This window comes from Lynx rufus, unplaced genomic scaffold (assembly GCF_022079265.1).
Source record: "Lynx rufus isolate CCGP_SWC_20201006 ecotype Redwood Valley unplaced genomic scaffold, mLynRuf1.p SCAF_13, whole genome shotgun sequence".
NCBI lineage: Eukaryota > Metazoa > Chordata > Mammalia > Carnivora > Felidae > Lynx > Lynx rufus.
Genome location: NW_025814827.1, coordinates 16,865,993 through 16,892,052, shown reverse-complemented (window position 1 = coordinate 16,892,052; position 26,060 = coordinate 16,865,993). Strand labels below are relative to the sequence as shown.

At 41.6% G+C, this 26,060-nt stretch overlaps 1 protein-coding gene across 1 annotated transcript in view; it reads right to left on the bottom strand.

Moving 5' to 3' along the window:
- The window catches only part of MYO1E (myosin IE), a 214,139-nt gene that overhangs the window by 90,592 nt on the left and 97,487 nt on the right, over nucleotides 1–26,060 (bottom strand). Inside the window, exons 5-6 of the mRNA XM_047075040.1 lie at nucleotides 7,735–7,822; nucleotides 3,953–4,042 (exon numbers count right to left, since the gene is read on the bottom strand). Coding sequence (XP_046930996.1) covers nucleotides 3,953–4,042; nucleotides 7,735–7,822 — 178 coding nt within the window. The remainder of the gene's footprint in view (nucleotides 1–3,952; nucleotides 4,043–7,734; nucleotides 7,823–26,060) is intronic.

Below are 26,060 nucleotides of genomic sequence, written 5' to 3'. Positions count from 1 at the left end.
GATTCCCAGTTCTGGTCTAGACTTCCTCACTTGTTCCTATCAGACAATAACCAGGGCTTTCGTCCAGTCACACGATTCTGTATTGAGAGAGAGAATCTATCGTTCCAGCCCGACTAAATAAGGATATGCTGAATTCCTTGCCCATTTTCCCCAGTGGGTGCTTGCCTGTGAAGCCGGAAGCGGTAAAGAATGGGACAGAAAATCTCAAGGTTCCCTTGATCTAACGAGAGCGAACTCTATCAGCCTCTTTCAGGGGAGGCAAATTTTCCCTTTGCCAGACTTATTTTCATGGCTTTGGGCAAAAGTCATCACTTCTACTTTTGGATCATCTAACATTCTTGTATAAAATAAAAACACTTGATTATAAATCAAGTTCTTTGCAGCTAGTTGCAGGTGTGGAGATTTTTGTTACTGTTGTTGTTAATTATTTCCTTTTAAATTACTGCTGGTAGGGAACAAAGGAGAAGAAAGCCCTGGAATTTAGCCGGGTAAGGTGTCTAGATTGTTAAGTAAATGGCATTATTTTTCTCACTAGAATCTGGTTTCTCTCCCAACCTCAGAAAGGGCCAGGAGGGTAAATGCAAACGAAACAAAAGATGAGAAGGTGGGTGTGAGGGAGTGTGGTGTTAGGAGTCCCTAACAAGAGACCAAAAGTTCAGCCTAGAATCAAACCGGAGAGCATGCCCCGCCTAACTGCATTTAATATTTTTAAATGTTATTATTTTAAAACACTGAATACGTTTTAAATGTGTATGCTGGTTGAATCCACCCATTTCAGGGCTGGCTCCTGCCAGGTCACAAGTCTGGGACCAGAACCGTAAACGCATTAAAAACAAGAAAAGGGCCCTGTTTCCTGTTGCCTCCAGCATCCACTACCTGCTGTGTCCTGTGAAGTCACTTGACAATTCCAGGTATCAGAGAGACTACAAAACAAGGCCCTCTAACTGTCTATTTGTCTTATTCTGATGACTCCTCCCCCAGCCTCTCCCCCAAAGAAACACAAAAACAAACACTTAGAAACACCGGAAAGAGACAAGGCCACAAGCCACTGTGATCCATCCTGAGAAACGCTTGCTGAACAAGGTTCCCCGTTCTTCCTATTATGAGGACTATCCTTCACCGTGTTTTCCTCTGGGCATGTTTTAGAGGGATTACATCAGTGTTTGTTGGTGCACACCTGCATCGGGCTCTGTGCTGACAGTCCGGAGCCTGGAGCCTGCTCCGGATTCTGTGTCTCCCTCTGTCTCTGCCCCCCATCCCCACTCATGCTCTGTCTCTGTCTCTGTCTCTCTCAAAAATAAACATTTTAAAAAAGTGCAAGATGCTAGATGAATTAGTTTTGTTTGTTGTATTTTCGGTTCTGGCAGGTTGGCCTATGTCCTTGATTAGAGTTGATCAACATCCCCAATTCAGGCCTAACTTAAGAAACAAAAGCCTCCCGACTTTGTGGGAGACACTGGAAAGTAGGGCAGGATACCATCCATGTAAGAGAAAGGCAAAGGAGTTTGGTACCATTTTTTAAAAGTTCCCTTAGGAGTCACAAAAAACACAAAAAACAAAACTAAGGAGGTATTTAAAGGAAGCTGAAGGAAGGGCGCGTGGGTGGCTCAGCTGGTTGAGCATCCGACTTTGGCTCAGGTTATGATCTCACGGTTCATGGGTTCAATCCCCACATCGGGCTCTGTGCTGACAGCTCAGAGCCTGGAGCCTGCTTCAGATTCTGTGTCTCCCTCTCTCTCTGCATCTCCCTGCTCATGCTCTCTCTCTCTCTCTCAAAAGTAAATATTTTTTAAAAAGTAATAATAAAATAAATAAAATGAAATAAAAATGGGACTGTATTATAAATTTTGTTCTATAACCTGTTTTTAAAATTTAACAATATATTTTGGATATCTTTTTAAATAAATCATTCTTGGGGCACCTGCATGGCTCAGTTGGTTGAGTGTCTGACTTCAGCTCAGGTCATGATCTCATGGTTCATGAGTATGAGCCCTGAGTTGGGCTCTGTGCTGACAGCTCAGAGCCTGGAGCCTGCTTCTGATTCTATGTCCCCATCTCTCTCTGCCCCAACCTTGTTTGTGCTCTGTCTCTGTCTTTCAAAAATGAATAAACATAAAAAAATATTTAAATAAATCATTCTTAACAAGAAACTTAGATATTATATCTTTAAAGTATTCTTAGGTCAAAGAAAACAAGCATTTTAAATTTTGATAAAAATTGTCAAACTGCTCTCATGGGAGAATATTTAGGCTTCAACCAATAGTGTCTTTTCACTAGGATTATCAATCTCCTTAATGTGTGCCCATCTGAGAGACAGAAAATGATATATGGTTTTAATTTACATTCCTTTCATTATTCATGGAAGCATCTTTTGATGCCCCATCAGACATTAATCTGTGTGTGTGTGTGTGTGCATGTACTTGTGACAAAAAGCCACACTTACAAAGAAATGAGTATTTGGCCAGCATCTTTGATTTATGTAGATTTTATATCTTATCTCAACCATAGATTATATCTGGCAGTAATTGCCCATCCATACTCTTTCTCATCTTTCCATCACGGTTCTACAAAATTTTATAATCAGAAAACTAATAAAGGCTGGATATTTTTGCTTTGTTTTGTTTTACAAAAAAATGACTGATGTATCCTTTTGTCCAAGGATAAAGTATAGTTTATATTGGGGAAAAAAATAAAAATATCGATGCAATTATTCTTTTCCTCTCGAAGGAAGGCAAAGAGTAGGGGATGGGTAGCTAGAGAGTTAAAGTTGGTCAAGTGCATTTTTACAAGGCAGACGGAGACTGACAATTAGGAAAAAAAGGTCATGTGGAAAATTCATTCACATTTTTCTTCATATTTCATTATCTAGAAACTTCTTCAAGATAACACAACCTAGGCATTGAGCAGAAAAATTTGAAGGGTGAACAAATGAGTAAATAGTCTGAATAATATTGAACGGCAACGAAAGTGAGGGCAGTTCCGGCAGATATAACTCAGCAGGGAATTTAACAATCACTGCATGAGAACTTAGTAAGAATTCTCTTGGAAATAGAAGCTTCCTTCCAAAATAGAAGGGTGAAAAAGAAATTGTTTTTCTCCAAAATTCCCACTATTTATTTTAAAATGGTCCTGAATCGGCCTCACAGATGGCTCCTTAAATGCTTTACTGCCAGACATAATCTATGGTTGAGATAAGATATAAGATCTACATAAATCAAAGATGCTGGCCAAATACTCATTTCTTTGTAAGTGTGGCTTTTTGTCAAGGAGAATATATTCATATTCATCCTTGTCAGCTTTCCAATTCACCCCTTCAGGAGACACTCAGGCAGAAAAATGTCTACATGGGCATTTGTGACAATGCATTTGGCTGGCATTTTCATTCTCTTGGGTAAGTGGACCAGTTAGGAGGCTGTCTGACAGGTCAATCCAGTTGCTTTTAGATGTTATCATGTTACATGAATATATCAAAAACAAATCACCAAGCTTCAAGGGGTGGGGAGACAGCTGGCTCGCTCTGGCCGACAGAGAGGAGGAGGGTTCTGTCCAAGGTGCAAGATCGAAGTGTCTGCGCCTTTCCATGTTCACAGCCCAAGTTCCGTGAAGCAAAAGCAAGGCAGTAAGACCTGCAAATCTAGTCGACTCACTTATTCGACAATAAAGTGAGAAAGAAGGTCTTTTCTCCAAGGCACAAAGAAAACTCCTCCAGGACCCAAACTGACACTTTCATCAATTTTTATTTTCCCTAGTAAGGGAACTCAAGTTGAGAACTGTTTTCAAAAATTATCTTATATCCCGAGGCTCAAAAATAACCTCAGTTAAAGGGCAAATGGAAGCCTGACAGCAGAGGCTGATAGAAAAGGAAGAAAGGATTGAAGAGGCAGCCTCCTGACGCTATGTGAAAAGCTCCCATTTCCTTCAGGTCCCTTTCTGAAAAAGGGAAGAGACTTACAAATCGGCTGGAGTTGTTGTTCCGGACGGTCTTGGCGTTCCCAAAGGCCTCCAGCAGCGGGTTGGACTGCAGGATAATGTCCTTGACGTGCTGTCACAGTAAACAGGCCAGAGGTTAGGAAGGTGCAAGCACCAGCCGCACAACGTGTAGCCAAACTCCCTGAGGGCGTGGTTTCTGAATGCAATGAGGTGAGGCCTCGAATCTACATGTTCCTGGGGTTTCTTGAGGATTTATGCTTTCTTCTCAACAGACCTCAACCAGCTTGTGTGCTCTTGTCTTCCAACTCCCTTGATGCATGATTCTCTGGAGCCAGGAAGCCACCAGTAAAACAGGATCTACAGAGGTCCCGGGACTGGGTGTCCAAACTGGACGCTGTAGCTTGACCCTACATTCACAGGCATGGTGGCAGTCACAGCAGGAAGGAGAGGGAAGTAGGAAGGGGCATCTCCTTGCCACGCTGATCAGCCTTTACTGTCCTTCCCTCTCTCCCACCCAACTTCTCCACATGCCTGTTGCATGCCCATCTCCACCCTCTTCGTGGCAAGGGAGAGGTGGCTTAAGGGAAATGAAATAGTTTCTGCTCCCCAGGCAAGGTTGTGGAAACATAGTCTTGTGCTTCCCAAACTCCCATGTGTGAATCACCAAGGGATCTTATTGAAAGGCAGATGCAGATTCAGTAGGTCTGAGGCACAGCCTGAGAATCTGCATTCTTAACCAGCTACCTGGTGCTTCTGGTTTGGCCAGCAGGAAGCCACATTTCGAGCAGCAAGGGCCAACGCTGGATTGTATGGAACAACTCCTGGCCTACTAGAGGGGGAGAATTTGGTTTTCAAACATCCCACTTCCGTGCCAGACTGAAAAGTGTGCAAAACACTCCATGGGCAAGACAGCTCAACAGATAGGAGTTGATGTTGGAGAGGTCTTTCAACAAGTGAGTCATTCCTTGTACTTCTAATTATTCACATGCTACGGTTAAACATGTTCCAGAAATAACAAGTCTTTGGTCCGCGCTCTTTAGCTACTGACTAATTTCAAGCCAAGCGCTCTGTATCATTGTCCTCATAGGAAAACAGGAAGAGAAAAGTCAACATTAAAAGTCTGCAGTCTGGTCGCTAGGTCGTGGTCTGCAGCAGATAGGACTAGATGAAGGGACAAACTACTAATTAACTATGTAACAGCTGAAGTGTTCTTTTGGCCCCCCACCTTAACATTCAGAGGAGGATTGAGAACAGCAATTTCACTAACTGGGACATGTCATGAGCAATGGCACCAAAGGCAAATTCTGACTGGTTCCTCCATGGGGTCAAGTTCAAAGCTTAGAAACATCTTCCGAGCTTCCTACTCTCCTTTAACAACTCATGGATTTATATAAACGGTGCTTTCTTTGTAAAATTAATTTGGACTTTGTGGCTCTTCATTAATCTTTTATATCTGTTGTTTGACAGCATTTATCAACACTCAGCTTCTCAAAGAGGTAGAACAAAACAAAGGCTCTTCCTTGTCTCTTCCCTTCTTTAATTACTGACTTTTAACCTCAGTTAAACGTCCTTATGCATGTATCGACACATCATCCATCCATTAAGATGTCCCACAGAATTTTGTGGCCTGGGGTCAGCATATTGGGGAAAAGACAAAGGACCAATTAATGTAAAGGTGCAGACCACCCACAAAACAGCATCCCGAGTTTCTATCTTCATGTCAACCTTCTGGGGCTAGGGTATGGTCACATGAATGGAGATAATCAAATGGCAACACACCATCCCAGGTCCTTGAATCGCATTGACTGTCCAATATGGAAGCCATGAGCCACATGTTGTATTAAGTTGCAAGAAGACTAGTCCCAACGGAGATATTCAGTGTAGATTACACACTGGATTTCAAAGATTTAATATCAGAAAGAATGTAAAATATCTCATTAGGTTTTTGATATAGATTATATGCTGCAATGGTAATGTTTGGGATATGTTAAACACAATATATTTTTAAAATTACTTTCATAGGCTTCTTTTTACCTTTTTAAAAATGTAAAAGTGCTGCATTTACAATGCAAATTTTAAATTATGTGTGTGATTTGTGCCATCTTGCCACTGGACAGGGCTACTCTACATTGCTTTCCTTCAGTGAAAGAGACCACTCTAAGACCCTTTCTCTCTGTGAAAGGAATTGTGGATGTTGCCATAAGCTTTCTGACCCACTGGGACATAACAGAGCTTCATTGAATTAGCAGACAGAACCATGGTAAAGAGAATTTTGGTGTATCTTTTTAAAGTCTACAGATGATTGCAGCAATAATATCACTTATTAAATGATGCTGATTTTTTTAATTTATTAAGTTAGCTAACACACAGTGTAGTCTTGGCTTCAGAAGTAGGTTCCAGTGATTCATCACTTACATATAACAATGATTCTGATCAAAAAATTAATCTTTATGGTGAAATCTACCTGGGAGCATGAGTTCCAATAAAAAAAATGTTTCCAGCGGTCCGTGCCAGTGATGAGCACTATGAGTTTGGGCAGTCCCTGTGGACCCTCGCCTACCTTCTCCATCATCCATTGCCCATTCCTGCTGATGCTGATTCTGCTCCCATGACGAGTGAAACTAAAGACAGATGAAGCTGCATCTACCTTCTTCATACTGTACTCTCAAGTGTCCTGCTTCTCTGCCCATATCCCGTTCCCCTCCTTTTGTGTTTTTTTTTTTTTTTTTTTTTTCATTTCTCCTGTGTCCTCATTTTCTGGATCTCCCTGCTTTCTTAATGTTCCTCTCTGATCTTTCCTTCTTCCTTAGTCTTTCCCTCCCCCTTCTCTATTTTAAGATTTTTGTAAATTTCTTGAATTGAAAATGTAGTCGCCTAGTTCAAACCATAAAAGTTTCAAAAGGATATTGGGGAGAGTGCGCCCTTCCCCTAGTCTCCCAGTTTCCCTCCCTGAAGAACTCATTATCAGCTTCTTATATATCCTTCCAGAAGTATGTTACACATATCCAAACAAATAGGGAAATATGTTCTCTTTTTCTTCTCAGATGGCAACACATGACACACAATGTTCTAAATCTTGCTTTTTGCAATATATCATTATCTTGGAGATCATTCCCTATCAGTCTATGAAGCCTCATTTTTAAGGCTGTCTCATAATTCTACTCTATTATGAGCCACGAATTATTTCACCAGTCTCCGACTGATGAACATTCAAATGGTTTGCAGTCTTTGACATTACTAAAAAATGCCATACCAAATAACTGCTATCATTTTGCATGTATTTCAGCACATCTAAAGGATACATTCTTTTAAGAAGAATTGATGAGTCAAAGGGCCCATACACATATAGCTGATAGATTTTGCTGAAACGCCCTCCACTAAGAGTATACGAGCTCATGATCCTACCACAATGTATGAGAGAGACTGTGTTCCTGTATTTTTACCAAGAGTGTTCAAAACACTACAAAATTTTTGCCATTCTGACAGTTAAATAGTTTTTGTGAAGTTTCAATTTGCACTGCCCTTATTATCCTGAGGGTGAGCATATTTTCATGTTTTATGAGTTGTCTTTCACACCCTTTATTTCCTTTTTGGATTTTTGACCCTTTTTATTGATTTGCAAGAGCTCATTATATATTAGCTATCTCCATCCCATGTTATTTCTTTGCTGATTTCAAGGTTCTCGGTTATAGAACCTATGTCTTTTCTGTGGAAAAAAAAAATCTTGTTTTTTAAACAAGCCAGTGGAGACTTTCATATTTCACATAATACAGGGCTTCAAAACAGCCCCCATCACTAACTCACCTGGACTTTGGGACCTCCTCCAGATACCCTGGAGATGTAACTCATGATGTATTTGGCAGCCACTGTCTTCCCAGCACCACTTTCACCACTGAGCAAAGAAAGACAAAAATACCACCCGTGAAGGGGATCACAACCAGTTCCCTCCCCCAACAAAACAAAAACAAAAAAGAAAGCAAACATGAAGGAATTCAGTAATAAATGCACAATATTGGTTGAGAAAGGCAAATCCCGGCAGGTTGCTCCCTGACTTGTCTGAGTGATATTAACATGGTTTGAGGACCCAGGTCTTGATAATGGCCATGTCCAGAATAGACGATCAGGCCTTCTAAGTGCCTGTGAACAGTGAACATGCTTAGGAACACTTTGGGATATCAGAAGGATGGAATATTCTACAGAAATTACAACTGACATAAAGATTATAAACTTTTGGAAAAAAGCATATAAAGTAATGTTAAGTGAAATAAATCAGATATACAAATGATATATGAACACATGAAAACACATAAAGGAAAAAATACATAAGAAAAGAAAAGACTAGAACTACCACAAAATATTAGCAGAGGTTTTGGTAAAGGAAAAGATACTGTGGAAGACTCCTTTCTTTCATTATTTTCCAAACTTTTGGTAATGCATATTATTACTTCTGTAATTAAAAAAAAAAAAAAAAAAGGAAAACGTAGGCACTCTCAGGTTTCAAACGATGTGCCTTGAACTGATGCAAGCAACTTTATTTTAGAAGTTCTAAAATTAAACAATGAGGCAATATTAATCACATCCTGCATAACAAAGACTACCTTCCGTTTTGGTGGCCTTACTGCATGGGGAAACCCTTTTGTTAACAGTGTATAGTCTGCTCTTGAAAATACCCGTTCTTCCTTCAAAATCCCCTCGAATTGATGATGACCTCAACTCAAAACCCGCTGAAGTCAGTCAGATTTCTCCTCTCTCTATTGGTTGCCTCTGTGTTACCATGACAGAATTAATTAACGGAGGGCAGATCATGTAAAATAATGGTAAAGGCTAGTATGAGAACTTCAGGCTGCTAAGAGTTCATGAGACACTATTTTTGTTTGTTCTTGGTGACCAAGAATTTCGGGGTACAGAGCAAATGTTTGTCTATGAACACCCAACCTCAAGAACTATTATCAATTGCCCGTTTACTCAAGAAAAGGGGCAATGTCCGCTTAGGGTCCATCCAAGCTAGGTGACCCCTTACCTTCAAAAAGAAAGTGAAATTTGGAAATAATTTGGATATTTTGAAACAAAACAAACACAAAGAGGATTAAGGTAGCCATGAGAGGAAAATTCAGAAGTTAGTTGAATTTCCTTGACCTCATACATGTTTAATTAGAGAGATTATAGGGAAGAATGCGGGAACTCTTGGAGGGTCTCTAAAGGTCTGAACCCACCAATACAACTCCCACCATTCACCATCCCAGTACTCAGTTCCGGGCTTGCAGGTCACATGATGAGGGAAACCAAACTGAAATTCCCTAAGGTGTGGCGGCAGGTAGAAAACCAGAAAGTCTGGGATGAAACGTCACACTGTTTGCAGAGGACATGCTTACTCGAAGGCACAAGGAGGGGTAGTAAATATTTCAGTTTCAACAAGAAAATGATCTGTTTCAATGGTCCACGTAATCAAATGATTTACATGCTAGATCCAGGGTCAAATCATGCACTCTTGCTCATCTGAAGCATACGTTTTGTCAACAAACGAAACTCCATTTTATAATGTTGCAAATAATGTGAACATTCAAGGATATTGTAAAGCCCAAGAGAGCAAAGGTACAACCACCCAATCTAATATCACACAGACACTTAAAATAATTAGAGGGGCTCCTGGGTGGCTCAGTCAGTTAAGCATCTGACTTCAACTTCGGCTTGAGTCACGATCTCACAGTTCATGAGTTCGAGCCCCAGATCAGGCCCTGTGCTGACAGCTTCAGATTCTGTGTCTCACTCTCATTCTGCCCCTCCGCCATTCATGCTCTGTCTCTGTTTCCTTCCTTCTTACTTTCTTTCTTTCTTTCTTTCTTTCTTTCTTTCTTTCTCTCCCTCCCTCTCTCAAAAATAAAAAATAAACATAAAAAATTTAAAAAAAGAAAAAGAAACATTTCTGACTTATTGAAGGGCTGGTGTGTAGATGACTCTTTTTTCTTTTGATGTGATTTCTCTCAATTCTTAAAAGTTTCAAGACAGGTAATTACCTATATATTCCAGATATTTAAAAACAGCATTTCTAGAAAAAGTGGAACCACACACCACAGTGGTAATCAATATTGATCAATTTCTTTAGATTATTCTTCAAGTTCCCTTATCAGGATGAGTAAACATATTTTCATGTTTAGAATTCCTTGAAGAAAGGTGTGTGTGTGTGTGTGTGTGTGTGTGTGTGTGTGTGTAAGAAAGAAAAGGAAAAAATGACAAATCTGAGCAGAATTATGAAATCAAAGTATAGTGATTCCCCCATTATGTCTTTGATTATTAGTGAAATCAGACATGAACTATTTTATCTCTTTTGTTGGAAGCAAAAGAACAGAATAATACTGGAACATAATTCATTTCACATATTAAGATAAATAAACCAGGTCCAATAATAAAACTTCTACTTTCTAAAAATTGTGATATTTTTCAGAAGCTTTAAAATAATTAGTTCTGGGGGCCCCTGGGTGGCTCAGTTGGTTGGGCGTTCGACTTCGGCTCAGGTCATGATCTCACGGTCCGTGAGTTCAAGCCCCGCGTCGGGCTCTGTGCTGACAGTTCAGAGCTTGGAGCCTGTTTCCGATTCTGTGTCTCCCTCTCTCTGACCCTCCCCCGTTCATGCTCTGTCTCTCTCTGTCTCAAAAATAAATAAACGTTAAAAAAAAATTTAAATAATTAGTTCTGGCTTAATATTCACTGGAATTTTCATCTCTTGGTTTCCATTTATAAACACTTACAAAACGTTTTATTGATCAGAGGCTGGTAATTTGCTCAGAATATGGTACAATAACGGAATGTCACATAATTATTTGAAGCTTAAAATATATACAACCATAATTATACTGGCCCTTTGGGATGGGAAAATATCATTTCTTCCCCTGGACTAAAACCCAAGTGAAAAGAAAGTATCAGACACTATACAGCATATCCAAAATTATTTGCTTTGCATCTCACAGCAGTTGGGAAATTTGCTCTGATTACAGTTATAGGCAGTCTTTCTTAATTTAATTGCTTTCACTTGACTTCTAAAGTGGACAAAAAAAAAATACTCTAGAACTGTATGTGCTTTAAATTAGAAAAATGCCCCATTGGTCCCTAAATCCAGCAGCCAACGAGAATCCTTAAAGTACTTTTATTTCTTTTTTAAAATTTTGTTAAAATTTCATTTAGAGAGAGGGAGCAAGTGGGGAAGAGGGGCAGAGAGAGAGAGAGAGAGAGAAAGAGAGTCTCAAGTGGATTCCACACTGATGCGGAGCTTGATCCCACAACCCTGGGATCATACCTGAGCCAAAATTAAGAGTTGGACACTCAACTGACTGAGCCACCCAGGCACCCCTCACAGAGCTTTTAAAATGCTGATGTTTGGGCTCCACTTCTGACCCGCTGCATCCCAGTCTCCAAGGACAGTGCCTAGAAATAAGATTTTTAACTAACTCCCTAGTTCTTATATAGCTGGCTGTGAACCAGTCAAACAAATTTAGAACAAAGTCAAGACAGACTTCGTAGGAAATATCAATTTAAATAGGAAATAATGTTGTGTGCATTAGCTATAGAAATAGAAACATATGCTAAAATTTCAAAGAAATGGAAAGAATGTTCTGGGGATAAAAAAGCTATTTACAATGGTATATTAATAATTGGATTCAAGGACCATAATTGCGTTTTGAAGTCTAAAAGTTATTCCTCACTTAAAAATCAATAGTGTTTTGGGGGCATCTAGGTGGCTCAGTCAGTTAAGAGTCCAACTTTGACTCAAGTCATGATCTCACGGTTCATGGGTTCAGGCCCCACATTCAGCTCTGTGCTGACAGCCTGAAGTCTGGAGCCTGCTTTGGATTCTGTGTCTCCCTCTCTCTCTGCCCCTCCCCCGTTTGCATTCTGTCTGTCTATCTCTCAAAAATAAACATTAAAAAAAATTAAAAAGATCAATAGTGTTTCCAATTCATTTCAACTTACTCCAGCAAATGTGAAAACATTTCAGTCATATTTTTTGAGCAGATATCCCATAGCATAAGGAGAGTCAATCATTTGGAAGATTCGCCCATCTATTCCTATCTCTCCCTTCCTAGTCTCAAAATATCTCAGGGTGCCTGGGTGGCTCAGTCAGTTGAGTGTCCAACTCTTGATTTTGGCTCAGGTCATGATCCCAGGGTCATGGGATCGAGTCCCAAGTCAGGCTCTGCACTGACAGAATGGAGCCTTCTTGGGATTCTGTCTGTCTGTCTCTCTGCCCCTCCCCCCCAATAAATCATAAACTTAAAAAAAAAGAGAGAGATCAGCAAGAGGCTTTAAAACAAACGAGCACAGAACAGACTTACTCTCTGACTGAAGCAGGAACACTGAAATAAAACTAAACATGGGATCGTCCTCCGTACATTCTTTAATATTATGTATGCCCAGCAGTGGGCCACCTGCAGCCAGCTTGCACACCCCAGCGGTGCTCAGCACAGTTGGGAAGTGCTGCAGTCATTAATGGGAAGCACGCGTGGAGCATGGAGGCTGAACTGGAAGGAGACAGCCAGGTTCAAAGGGTATGCAGGGGCCAGGCGAAGGAGATGAAGGGGTGTCAAGAGATGGGAGGGAGTAAACTCCTGCCCTATTAGAAGTACAACTGGCAGAATTTAGCAAGGGATGGAGTAAGGCAGAAGATGGATAAGAAGGAATCAAGAGTGACATCTCAGTTTGGGGCCTCAGGAGCTGGTGGATGCCATATCACTAAGGTAAGAGTTTAAATAACCCCCAGGCCAGGGATGCGAAATCATGCGGTCGTAGGAGCCCAGAGACTAAGGATGCAGAGTAGTGAAGGGCATTTGAGGGGCCACCTAGAGGTGAGGGCCAGTGGGCTCGGTGGGCCGGGACTCAGAGCCGTGGGGGTGGTGGTGAGGGGAGCATAGAGATAATGAATGGAAGAGATGGCCGGTGATCAGGGGACTAACCAGACTGAGCAAACTAATTAGATCGAGCAATTGATGAATACATTGAAAATAAGGCAAAACAAGACTCTGATTGTCAGAGAAAGTATTAATAGATTTGAAAAGAGTAAAGACCCCGAGGGGTTGGATTGGTATTAAAGGCATCCATTTTGGCACGCCTGGGTGGCTTAGTGGGTTAAGCGTCTGACTCTAGATTTTAGCTCAGGTCATGATCTCATGGTTCGTGAGTTTGAGCCCAGCGTTGGGATTCTTTCTCTCTCTCTCCCTTTCCCTCTCTCTCTCTCTCTCTCTCTCCCCCTTTCTCTCTGCCCTCTTCTCATTCTCTCTCTCTCTCAAAATAAATAAACAAAAAAAGAAAGGCATCCAGGGGCGCCTGGGTGGCTCGGTCGGTTAAGTGTCCGACTTCGGCTCAGGTCATGATCTCACGGTCCGTGGGTTCAAGCCCCGCATCGGGCTCTGTGCTGACAGCTCAGAGTCTGGAGCCTGTTTCAGATTCTGTGTCTCCCTCTCTCTGTGACCCTCCCCCGTTCACGCTCTGTCTCTCTCTGTCTCAAAAATAAATAAACGTTAAAAAAAAAAAATTAAAAAAAAAAAAAGAAAGGCATCCATTTTAACTGTTGGAATGAAAAGTATCAGTACATACACACACAGAAATAGTCATAAGTATGTGAGTGGTGTGTGTGGTATATATATTAATTATATATATAATTATAAATATATATATATTACATATACGTATACATAATTATAAATATATATATATTATATATATGTATATATAATATATATATTATAATAAACGAATTAAAGGGAAGAAATGGCCAGTTCCAGGGCTGGCCCAGGGAAAATGCAAGCTGCGCCTGGAACATGTCACTGTGTCAATGAGTAAAAAAGTACAGAGACTGATGTGGACACGTCAAGCACACAAGGGCCAGTATGAAAGGGTTTGCACGGATCGAGATATTGATAATATTGGATGATGTATAGTCCATACATGGTTTGATGAGGAGCAGGGTGCTGCCATAATCTCAGAATATGCCCACAAAACGCTAACATGTCTTAAAAGAAAATACAGTAAACTTAATCAGAAGAAACATTGTAGACATGTATAGGCCCAACCAGCTGATCAAGAGCACAGTGTTGATTTGAAGTCCTGCTCAGCAGGAATCACCAGACAGATCCAAGCTGAGGCCACCCTACCAAATTAAATGCCTGAACTCTTATTTAAAACTACAAAGAGCAGAAACATTGACAGGTATTGAGTAAACCCCACAATGTGTCAACTGCAATCTGAGGAAATGTTCCAAAATTACAGTCTGAAGAGATACTGTATTCCTGGAAAGACGCCTGGAGGAAAAGGGAAAGTGAGATACCTGGAGAACTGGTAACATGTAAATGGGGCCTGTGGGTTAGGTAGCACTGTACCATTATCAATGTCCTGATTTGGAGTATTATAACTGGTTATGTACGAAAGCTTCTTGTTTTTAAGAAATATACACTGGAGAGTTTAGGGGTGATGAGTTATCACATCTGCAGCTTGATCTTAAAAAATTGAGAAAAATAAGTAATATCATTGGTAATATCAATAATTATGAGTACGTGTGCGTATGGAGGGGGAAGTGGTGGGAGAGAGCCTAAATGTGGTAAAATGTTAGGGGAAGCTAGGTAAAGAAGATATAAGAGTTATCTGAACTATTCTGGCCATTTTTCTGTACAACTAGAATTACTTCAAAATAAATCATTTAAAAGAGTGTTAACAGGCAAAGTTGCAAGTCTGAGGATGGGGGGAGAAAGTAAACAGAATATCTGTTCACTTGTGTACATGTGAATATATATATATATATTATATATATATATATATATCCCTTTTAAGTTGTCTGGATCAGTGGCTGATAGAGATGGCTAGCAGATAGTTAAAAATGTGAGTCTGAAGCATAGGGAAATGTTCTGGATGAAAATACTATGATATGAGTGAGAGTAAGTCAGACTACCAAGGAGAAGCGTGACTGAGCACCGGCCACACTGGGACCATAGTGGCCACTGTTGGGTCCCACTCAAGCTCTTTCCTCCATCCCCCCCTTCCCTGACAATTTCCTGACTTGGTTCAGGTATCTTGCCTGGTACACCAGGCATAGGGCATTAGAGAAGCTGGTCCCATGCTCAGTGAAACCCATCTGCACCTGACCCGCCCCCCACACCCAGCAACTCAAGAGTCCATATTAACAAAGTTACCTAATTAGACTGAAGGGAAGGACTAATGGGAGAGGCTTCTCTCTCTTCTAGGAGGTAAAGAAGGAAATATATCACTCTAATTGCCACTGGCTGCCACCTGGAACCACCAAGGGGAACCAGAACCAATCTTAGGATGTCTAGACTGTGAAGCAGAGAGGTGGAAAGGACCTGAGTCCTTGATGACGTCAATGGACCACTGAGCAACCAGCCCTGAGGTCTGTACAACCTCTGCATGTTTTGTTATGTGGGATAATAAATTTCCTTAATTTCTAAGCCAGTTTGAGTTAGATTTTCTGTTGTTTGCAGCTGAAAGCATGTTAAATGACACCGACATTTCAAGACTGCTCAAGATGGAAAGGATGAAGAGGCACGAGGGGAAGCAGGGGGACGAATCATCACGGAAGCCAAGGGAGCTGGAGGTCAATGGTGTCAACAGGGCAGGGAGATTCATAAGAGAATGAAGTTCTGAAAAATTCCCACTGGGACCGATTCTCTCAAACCCTACTTCTTTGATAGAGGGGCTTATTAGTATTGAACTTGACTCTTATTTCAAAAGGTATAACCTAAGGATAACAAATACAGGGATAGTTAAAAAAAATATTTTTCTCTAATTCTAGAGTTCAAAGGATGAACATATTTGGGTTTGAAGAATAATCCAGAAGGTGAGAAATAACATCGATTCCAAAGGAGATTTGAAAGGAGCAAACTAGTGGAGGTGATAATTATAGCACTGTCCAGTGGGCAGCTAAGGCACATCAGAAACTGTTGTATGGGCTTCACATATATCAGTCATTTGATCTGAGTGATACAGCCCAGTGAGGTAGGTGCTACTCTTATCCCCATTCTTTGATGAGACAGGCTAAGCAACTTGCTCAGGGACACATAGCTAGTGAGTGGCATTGCTGGCAATGCCTGAGCGCTACTGCTTTCAAATGAGGGCATACATTTTAAATCCTCATATGGAGTTCCCGGTCAATTAAAATCAACAGTGTTCCACAAAGTAACTCCGTGAATAGCACAGTTCATAGCATAGTCAAATTTTTACCTACACCTGAGTCTTTGCTGATAGACACTTCTTGAAGGCTTCTGCCAAAAACATTCATTATCTCTCACACACAGAGGGAACGAACAAATAATAGCCTGCATCCCTGTGATCACATGACAAGATGTGATCAAGAACAAGAAACAGAGGAGCCCAGGTGGCTCAGTCGGTTAAGCGTCCGACTTGGGCTCAGGTCATGATTTCATGGTTCATGAGTTCGAGCCCCGCATCAGGCTCTGTGTTGACAGCTCAGAGCCTGGAGCCTGCTTCAAATTCTGTGTCTCCCTCTCTCTCTGCCACTCCTCTGTTCATGCCTGTCACTCTCTCTGTCTTAAAAAAAAAAAAAAGAAGAAAAAAAAAACGAGAAACACATCAAAGAAGGTTCTGGACAGCTGTCTTCAAAGATTCAATTCACACATTCCCTTCCTGGCAGGCCTCCTGGATCTGGGAAAGAAGGAAGTCTGAGGTGAAGCATCTCTGTTGCCCACCTGGGGGATTCCAGGGCTGAGGAGAAAGGGGTCACCTGTCAGATACCGTCAAGACATCGAAAAATAAATCCTCAAGTACATGCAATGGCTAAGAATGTAAAATACAAAATTAAACAGACTTGCCAAAGCTACTGAGTAAATGATAAAAATTCATTCTTTTTTTTTATTTTTTATTTTTTTTAATTTAAAAAAAAATTTTTTTTTCAACGTTTATTTATTTTTGGGACAGAGAGAGACAGAGCATGAACGGGGGAGGGGCAGAGAGAGAGGGAGACACAGAATCGGAAACAGGCTCCAGGCTCTGAGCCATCAGCCCAGAGCCCGACGCGGGGCTCGAACTCACGGACTGCGAGATCGTGACCTGGCTGAAGTCGGACGCTTAACCGACTGCGCCACCCAGGCGCCCCAAAAATTCATTCTTTCACATAATGAGGAAAGTGTGAACAAGACAAAGAACTCTTATTTCTTCCCCATCAATTTTTATTGTCAAGCAGACCAAAATTTCACCTCTAGTCTGCCAAGAAAACGGCCTTACAGCCATGCTCTTGTTGGCCCAGACTGATGTAATAGCGAGAACCCAATGTTTAGTCTGAAACCCAAGTTTGAACCCCAGCTCAGCTACTTATTAGCTTTGAAATTCTTTTCAGGGTTATTAGCAAATATTTTACATCACTTCTTAACAGTTTAAAAACATTTTTATGGGTATTTCCTATTCAGCTTTCCCTTTAAGGCACTGATCCTCATTTTGTAGGTGAAGTGACTGAAGCTTGCACACTCCACACAGTTTATACAGAACAGAATAGAGCCACCCTTTGCCTCGAGCCCTCAGGTCTTTCTTTCCACTACACCACAAGACAGTGGGTGCTAACGGATTATCGCCCAGACAGTCTGACACCTGCTGGCTCACAGCATCAGGGAGAAGTGGAAAGACTACAATAATGGAGCCAGGTAGCCCGGGCTTGGAGTGCGGCTTTGCCACATTTCAAATGTGAGGTGTTTAACACGGCTCCTTACGTCTGAGACTCAATTTCTTGAAACGCGTAAAGGGGGACAGTGAAAGATGTTGAGCACATCCTCAAAAAAAAAAAAAAAGCTACTCTTATGGTTTGGGATAATATATTAATTAGCTAGTGAGTCAGCCTTCCTGAACAACATTCTTTGGTGATAAAGAATTTCAACAATCACACAAGCTGGAAGGTAAGAGTTGCAGCAAGCTTGGGGGGGAAAGGGTATATTTGAGGCCCTGCTCTTCAAGCCCACAGCCAGAGGGCAGTCCTCATACAGACCCCAGCCAGGGGTGTGGGTTGACAGGGCCTCCCAAAGCCAGGCTGGAGGGACAGGGAGCCTCGAAGGCCAACGCCGCTGGGATAAACAAGAAGTGGAGTGGACCAACAGACACAGAAGAGTTCCAATGCTAATAATAAAAGGTTCCTGAAATACATCAAAGACAGGAAGGCAGCTTGAGACTCCCTGAGACATTTGAAGGTGCACAAGCAGAGAGCAGAGATGGGATATAAGCCAAATATTAGAGGTGCTCTGCTTTTTTTAAATCTTTTAATTTTTAAAAAAAATTTTTTTTAATGTTTATTTATTTTGACAGAAAGAGAGACAGAGCACAGGTGGGGGAGGGGCAGAGAGAGGAGGAGACACAGAATCAGAAGCAGACTCCAGGCTCTGAGCTGTCAGCACAGAGCCCGACGCGGGGCTCGAACTCACAAGACCGCGAGATCATGACTTGAGCCGAAGTCGGAGCAATGGAGTTTATGCAATGGAGCTCACGTCGGACGCTCCACCGACTGAGCCACCCAGGTGCCCCCAAATCTTTTAATCTTTAACCTTTACTACTGCAAACCTTAGGGGTTCAAATCCAAGATGTCTTTTGAAGCAGACAATTCAGAAATCTTAGACCCAATAGTGACACCCATCTCCTTTTCCTCTATGAAAATTTTCATATTCAGTCACCAAATGCTATTGATGTACCTTCAAAATCCCTCTCATCCCTTTATTTAATCCTGAAACAATATTTATTCGGCACGTACTCAGGATGCCACCTACGAAGACTTTGCAAACTAGTGCTGGATCCATCAAGGATGGAATGCCCTCTTCTGTAGAAAACAATTGCATCCGAATAGTTCCAGCAAAAAATAAAATTAGGAACTTGCACCCAACGTGATGTTTTCAAACTGACAACACATCTTTAAAACAAGCTAGGATGGCAAGAGCTGATGTGGGCCAAAAGTGATAGGAATTCACCTTTGATGGCAGCAATAAAACTGCCACATCAATGTTCTCCATGGCCCCGTAAGTCCCCACAGAGGTCAGTTAGCAAAGGCTCTAGCAATGCTCTGGCCATACTGCCAAGAAGGTAATATAGAGATGATAACGAATACGTGAAAAACTTGCTGGTCTTCCTTTCTCTTTTACCACACCATGATTATTTTGTTACATAGATTGGCAATGATGCCTCTCAGAGAGCCAAAGGTAACACTATGTAATTCTAAAACACAAATTTGAATTCTGGATTTTGTAGCACAGAAGATGAATGAGCTAAGCAGCTATGGGTTGCTCATTCACTGGAATCGCAGGTGTCTGCTCGTGTCTTCAGGAGCTCATCGATGTCAAGGATACTAATGCAGCCAGAGCTGTTGTGTTTTTTTCTGTTGGCACTCTCCAGAGTTCATGTTTACCTCCTATTCTCGTAGTGCTTCACAGGCTTACTGAATGTCACACATCAGTCTCCCCTTTGCCTGTCCAGCTCAGGTCAGGCCCTCATAACCTCACTCGCTATCTGTATCCTTCAAGGTCCCATGTCTTTTCTACCAGCAGACTCGATTTTGCAAACCAGACTTTTGTGCATCGTGTGTCTGCTCAAAGACCTGCAAGACATTGCCAAGGTCTGCAGGTTTGTCTCAGATCACCCGGCCTGTCATTCAAAGAGGGACCTGTCACCCAACCACACTTACCTCCCCAAATCGACCAGTCCGGCACTAAAGCAATGTGGCTATAATATAGAAACAGAAGTGGAAGGCCCAGTTCTGGCCCACAGGTAATTTACAAGGACAGTTTGTCAGCAGAAACTTTTAACAACCACAATGACATCCTCCCCACTCTCTCCCCATCACACAGTATGGTTTCCAGAAGATCCCAGGCCATTCATGTTTTCTTCTTTCTACACATTCGGTTGGCGGTGGGGTGGTGGGGGGAGACTCAAATCAAGACCCAACATCTCTGTGACCCCTTTGCTGACCGTTGTAGTCCAAAGTGATCTCCCCCTTATCTAAATGCAAATTGTACTTAGAGCTCACTTCAAGTGTTTCAGTTTCAAAAGTATCATTAAATAAACATTTATTGTGTGTACCAGAGAAACCCAGAAGCCTAACAACAGTTTCTAGTCATCAAAGATTGAAAAACGACTTAAAATGAGCACATGCAAATTAAATAATAATATTATTAAATAGGTGGTGAAAGTGAGGACTATATGAGTTGCTACTGAAATTCAGAAAGTAGAGAGATCACTGGGTTGAGGTTGATGAGAAAGGTTTGGGTGGGGGGCGGGGAGAACAACCCAGGCAAGGCTTTGGAGATGGAAGTGAACCTGACCCACTGGAGGGAAAAGAGTAGAGCAATTTGGTTAGAGTAGCAGAAAATAGAGTGAGAGGTATCTCAAGCTAGGGACTTTGGACTCTGCTAGGCAATGGAGAGCCACTGAGATGTTTTAGCAGAAGTGCAACATAGTTTAAATGATATAATAATTTCGGGGGCGTCTGGAGCCTGCTTCGGATTCTGTGTCTCCTCTTTCTCTCTGCCCCTTCCCTACTCGTGCTCTCTCTCTCTCTCTCAAAAATAAATAAACATTAAAAAAATTAAATAAATGATAAAATAGGAGCATTTATCTGGCAACCATGTTTGGAAGAGAGAGTTGTGGAGGTGTAAGTTTGGGGGTAAAATGAAAAAAGAACCATTATGAACTTGTGCAATTTGAGACACTGGTATGTCACATAAAGGAGACTGTTACGATGATACATTTGTGCTTCAGGCAGGAGTTGGTAAATTTTTCCTGTACAGGCCCAGATATGTTCTCTGTCACTACTCAACTGTGCCACTGAAGCACAGAAACAATCAGAGATAATGTGAAACAAACGGACGTAGCTTTGTTCCGATGAAACTTTAACAACAATGGGCCACAGTTTTTGAACCCGCCGTTTAGGAGAAAGCCCAGCACTGGAGATACAGGCTCTCTTACTTCTCACAGTTGGAGTACCTTCTCACGTCTTCATGTAATATGACAGTGTTAATGCCCATGTGATAAAGAATGATCCCAACTTTTAGTTGAGAAGAACTCAAATAACTGAAATACATCTCCTTATAAATTTATCAAATGAACGTATCCATTGAAACTTCTTAAGATAGCTTCTTAAATAGATATTAACCATGTACATCATCAAGATTTCCTCGAGTCTGAAAGTGTGAACAAAATGAATATTTATTCAATGCTTACTTAATATCAGAATTCTATTATTTCAAAAAGGTCCACTTTATAATACACAGTTGTTTTATTTTTATGTGCCAAATAGGCATAGTTTTCAGTAGCACATCAGGGTGTCTTTGATAAATGCATACATTTAGGGGTGACTGGGTGGCTCGGTCAGTTAAGTGTCTGACTTTGGCTCAGGTCTTATGACTTGTGGTCCATGAGTTCGAGCCCCATGTTGGGCTCTGTGCTGACAGCTCAGAGCCTGGAGCCTGCTTCGGATTCTGTGTCTCCCTCTCTCTCTGCCCCCCAGCCCCTGCTCACACTCTGTCTCTCTTGCTCTCTCAAAAAATAAACATTAAAAACAATACAAATGATAAACGTACACACTTAAAACTACATGGCTCGAATGGAACATAATGCGGGGTGAAAAGCAGGGTTATCTGTAAAGCTGGCCTGCTGGCTTCCTCCACTGATGAAGGGCTTCTTTAACAGAATACACCAAATGCATGCATCAATATACATCCATAATCCCCTCACACATGCCCAGGGATAACAAGTCAATCAAGATAAAGAAATGACCCAGGTATGGTCACCTACTTATATATGCATTCTTGTTAAGAAATTGAGATTAATATATTAGTAAGGTCGTGCTCTTTCATTAAGTCCATCTGTCTGTCCTCTACTGATGACAAAGCATAATCATCAGCTGCCTGGGTTGCATGGCCAACAACCTATAAAGGATTAGGTTAAAACAAACATCTGTGCTTGGGTGGGGGGCGGGGAGACTTTTACCCTAGGAGCTCAAGTCCCGGATAACAAACCTCACCTCATAGTAGATGGTAGCTTTAACACCTCCACTGAAACGTGGGACATTTGAGCACTTAGCTCAAATACGGTAGCGTGTATTGAAAGCGCATGAGGTTTAAAGTCAGGCTAGGGCTAAGTTCAAATAGAGACTCTGCCATTTACTAATTTGAGGATCTTAGAATTCTCTTAAGCCTCCGTTCCTGGATGAAACCTTGGGAAACAATAATGCCGACACCCAGAGTGGCTGTGAGGCTGATGGGGAAACATCCTGTTGCGGAGAGCGCCCAGCAGAGGGCAGGCATTCAGGAAGTGCATCCACCTGCACTAGTGGACAAGAGGACTGGGAATTAGGATTCCAGTTGCCTTAGTCTTGGTTCTCAACTAGAAAAATTGGGGAGCTTGAAAAAAAATGATATTGATGTTCTGGGCCCACCATAAATCAGCTGAAACAGGATCTCTAGATGCGGAGTCTAGATTTCTTTATAGGCGCTGAACTAATAAAGGCAGTTCGGGAATTGGAAATCTTTATCCCTGTAAAGTTAAATTGGAGAATGCAAGGCACGGTGGATGAAATTGGCATCTACAGCAGCCACTTTTCCAGCCTTTCTGCCAGTGAGCTATTGAGGAAGACTTGGGGGAACACCTAAGGCAAATCCTGGGTGTTTATTCCTAAGACTTAACCTGACGGATGGCAGGGGTTGGCAGGACAATGTAGGTTACTGAAAGGGGCCTAACCTACCAGGGAGTCGGGACAGGAAAATAAACACCAGAAATTATGGGTTTTCCCCAGGTAAGTAGACTTCTCAGGAGTAGAGCAACATCCTTCCCTGTCTCCACATAGTTATGGGGGCCATGATCTGAGGACATTCACCAAGATGCTCATCCATCTGCTCTGAAGTCAAACTGGAAACGGGAATCTGGCTCTCCTCGTGGACTGTGTTCCTGGGAAACAATTAACTGACCATCCAGGGCAGAATTCTCCTTATAAAATCATGAATTAAAGTCTAATCCATACTCATTCATGAGTGTGGTTGGCCAGTGTCAGTCTACCTGAGCCTGCTCAACCCCAGCTATTTTCACAAATCAAGTCTGTAGACAGTTGCAAAACTCAGGACCAAGACTCTGATGGAGGCCTATACTTGAGAAAGCAGCCTGTCTTCTTCCTTGAGTTCTTTCTTTTTAAATTCAATTTGTTACACTGATTTCTTGTCCTGCAATGGTCACCCATCTGTCCATCCTGTCACCATATCCATGTCTTATGAAAACATGAGTAAATCTGGGAGGAAACTGATAATACTGCCTCTGTGTGCTGCCATCATCCATCCCATGTGAAGTGTGCATTTCATCCTGTAGACAAAGTGACACCTGGTGGGAAATTGGGCGGTGAGGTCTCTTAAAAGAACATGGGAGAGATTAGGTCATTAATTCTGTACTTCCTAATTAAATGATACTAAAAATTCCTAGTCTGACCAGCTATGGCAGAAGCCCTTAGCACAAGGACAAGGCCTCCCTTCCAGCCCCCAGGAAAATTAGGTTGTTTTCTCTTCCCAAATGCATTCAGGCCAACAGCATCTGACTCAGCCCCAAGTGAACAAGCACACAGCTCTCCCAGTGTCAGTGGCTGCAAACTTGGGCCTCTCTACTCCAAACGGCATTTCCCTGCCTTCGCTTTCCTCTAGTGTTATTTGGAAGACAGTTCCCAAACTGGGAGATCCGTCCACCCACAGATGAAGAAACTGAGGCCCAGACAAGTGTTAGGTTTGCTACCCAGGATCACAGAGCTGGTGAGAGTGAGCCACAGCATCACGCAGATAGCAAATCTACTTTCTCAAAGCAGATGAACTATGGCTCTTAGGTAGTAAAGAGAGGTCAGGCTTTTGCCTTCTATCTCAGGAGGTAATCCCTAGGGCCCTGGAATATCCTGCCTCACAGAGTGTCTCTGTTTGCCTGGGGGCTTTGGAACTGGACAATGATTTGTGATAAGGGCTTTGGAAAGCATCATATAAGTACTGACCCCTGGAGGAACTAGAGACTATAGGTGTTAGCCCGAAGCCTCATGGAGGGCTGGACACTAAAGTCAGCCATGCAGGCCGTGTGTGATTGAGCCCAAATTAAAACTCTGGACAACAAATTTTGCGTAAACTTTCCCAGTTGGCCATACTCCAGGTTGGCAACGCTACCACCAACTCACACATGAATGGAAGGAGGTAACACCATCCATGACTCCAGGGGGAGTGGATGAGCAGAAGCTTCACATTTGGACCCCTTCCAGACCTTCTTTTGTGTGGTTCTGATTTGTATCCTTTTGCTATAATACAACTATAATTGTAAGCACAGCACTTCGATGAGTTCTGTGAGCTATTCTGGTAAATTATTGGACCCAACGGTGCTGGGAACTCCTGAATTTTTATCTAGCTGGGCAGAAGTGAGGGTGACCTGAAACCCCCAAACTTGCAGCTGGTGCCCAAAGGGCAAGCAGTCTTGTGAAGGACTGTCCCTTAGCCTGTGAAGGGTGCCCTAACTCTGGGTAGTGTCACAAGCCAAAGCAGATCCTTGCTCCACCATCACCTGAATTATAGCATAGCCACTGCAACAGAAATCCTTAGAGCAGGGTGTTCAAGTCTTTGCCACCTGAACAGCGAGGGTTCCTAAAGGATCCTAAAGAACACAGAGAAGGATCCTAAAGAACACAGGTCCTGCTTCAGTGCCCGTGCACCTGCAGGGATGGATGAGGGGGAGGTGAGGGTGAGAGACAGGAGGGCTGGGTCACTGAAGCAGTTTCCAGACTTGTGAAGCTCAGGCAACAAGACCAGTCCTTCTTTCTCATCTCACTAGAGTCCCAGGAGGAAGGACAAAGGGCAAGGGAGTGTGTCTGAAAACCCACCCAATACTCTCTAACGTAATGCCAGGCAAGGAAATGCCTCCTATCTATTATCTATTGGCCAGTGAGCTCCACTTGGGGTCAAACAGAAGCATTTTCTGCTAAGCAACAACTCATCATCATCCAAGTATCCCCTTCCAAAGGAGCTTAACTGCATCTAATTAAGTATTTAGATCTAACTTCCGATTTACAGAAAGTCCAGTTGAAGGACTCAGTGTAATTAGACCATGAGGGAGCAATTAGACAAATCTACAAGGTGTCTATCAGGAAATGAGGTTGCTCTTTTCACCAAGTCAATGGCATGAAAAAATAATGGGGGCAGTAGGAGAACTATGGTAGAATAAGAAGAAAAAAAAAGAATAGTCATGACAAAATGCAACCAGTGTTCCTTGATTTACATAAACCTGTGGGTACGGACATGTTTGTAACAGAGAAATTTGAATGTGAACCTGTTTAATTTTAGATGATATGAAATTATTATTAATTATTTAGTTGTGATAATGATCCTGGTACAAAAAAAGAAAGCGTTTTTTATTTTCCAGAGATATATATGGAAATATTTAGAGGCAAAATGTCATGAAGTCTGTATTTACCTTGAAATACTTGAAGTCTGTATTTACCCTTGAAATGCTTCAGTGTTTTTGCTTTATAGTTTTCACTTCAGAATCATGTAAATGTTTTATGTAATTATAAAACAAAATTAAAATTAAAATTTTTAAACCACTAAAATCCAAAATAAAATAAATGAACCTAACTGTTAGGTTAGACTGGCACAAAAGACACAGAAATAGATTCTTTTAATTGACTTTTAAAACTCAGTATTTTGCCCGTACATCTGAAGGACAAAAAGAATAACAAACAAATTTTAAAGTGAACTCAGTTTTGCTATTAATAATATTGGTAGTTATTTTAAAGCATTAACAAAACTACTTATGTGTTTTACCCATTATATATGTTTACTCACTTATATTTATACTTTTTACATACACAGTATAAAGCAAATAATTGTGATAATGTCACCAGGAACAAAGATTTTCAGCATAAGAAAAAATGAGGTACAAATATAAAAACCAGAGAAGTAAAAATCCTATAATCTTAAAAATGAACTGGAAATTATCAGTATGAACTCATGTTTCATTGTTTTTCTTAAAAAAAGTTCTTTTTCTTTGCCTGTTAGCAGTCTTAATGACTAGAATGATGGTCTCTAAGTACCATCTTCCAGTAAAATGAACCAGGACTTTTTGGTGAAATGGTTGACTCTAGG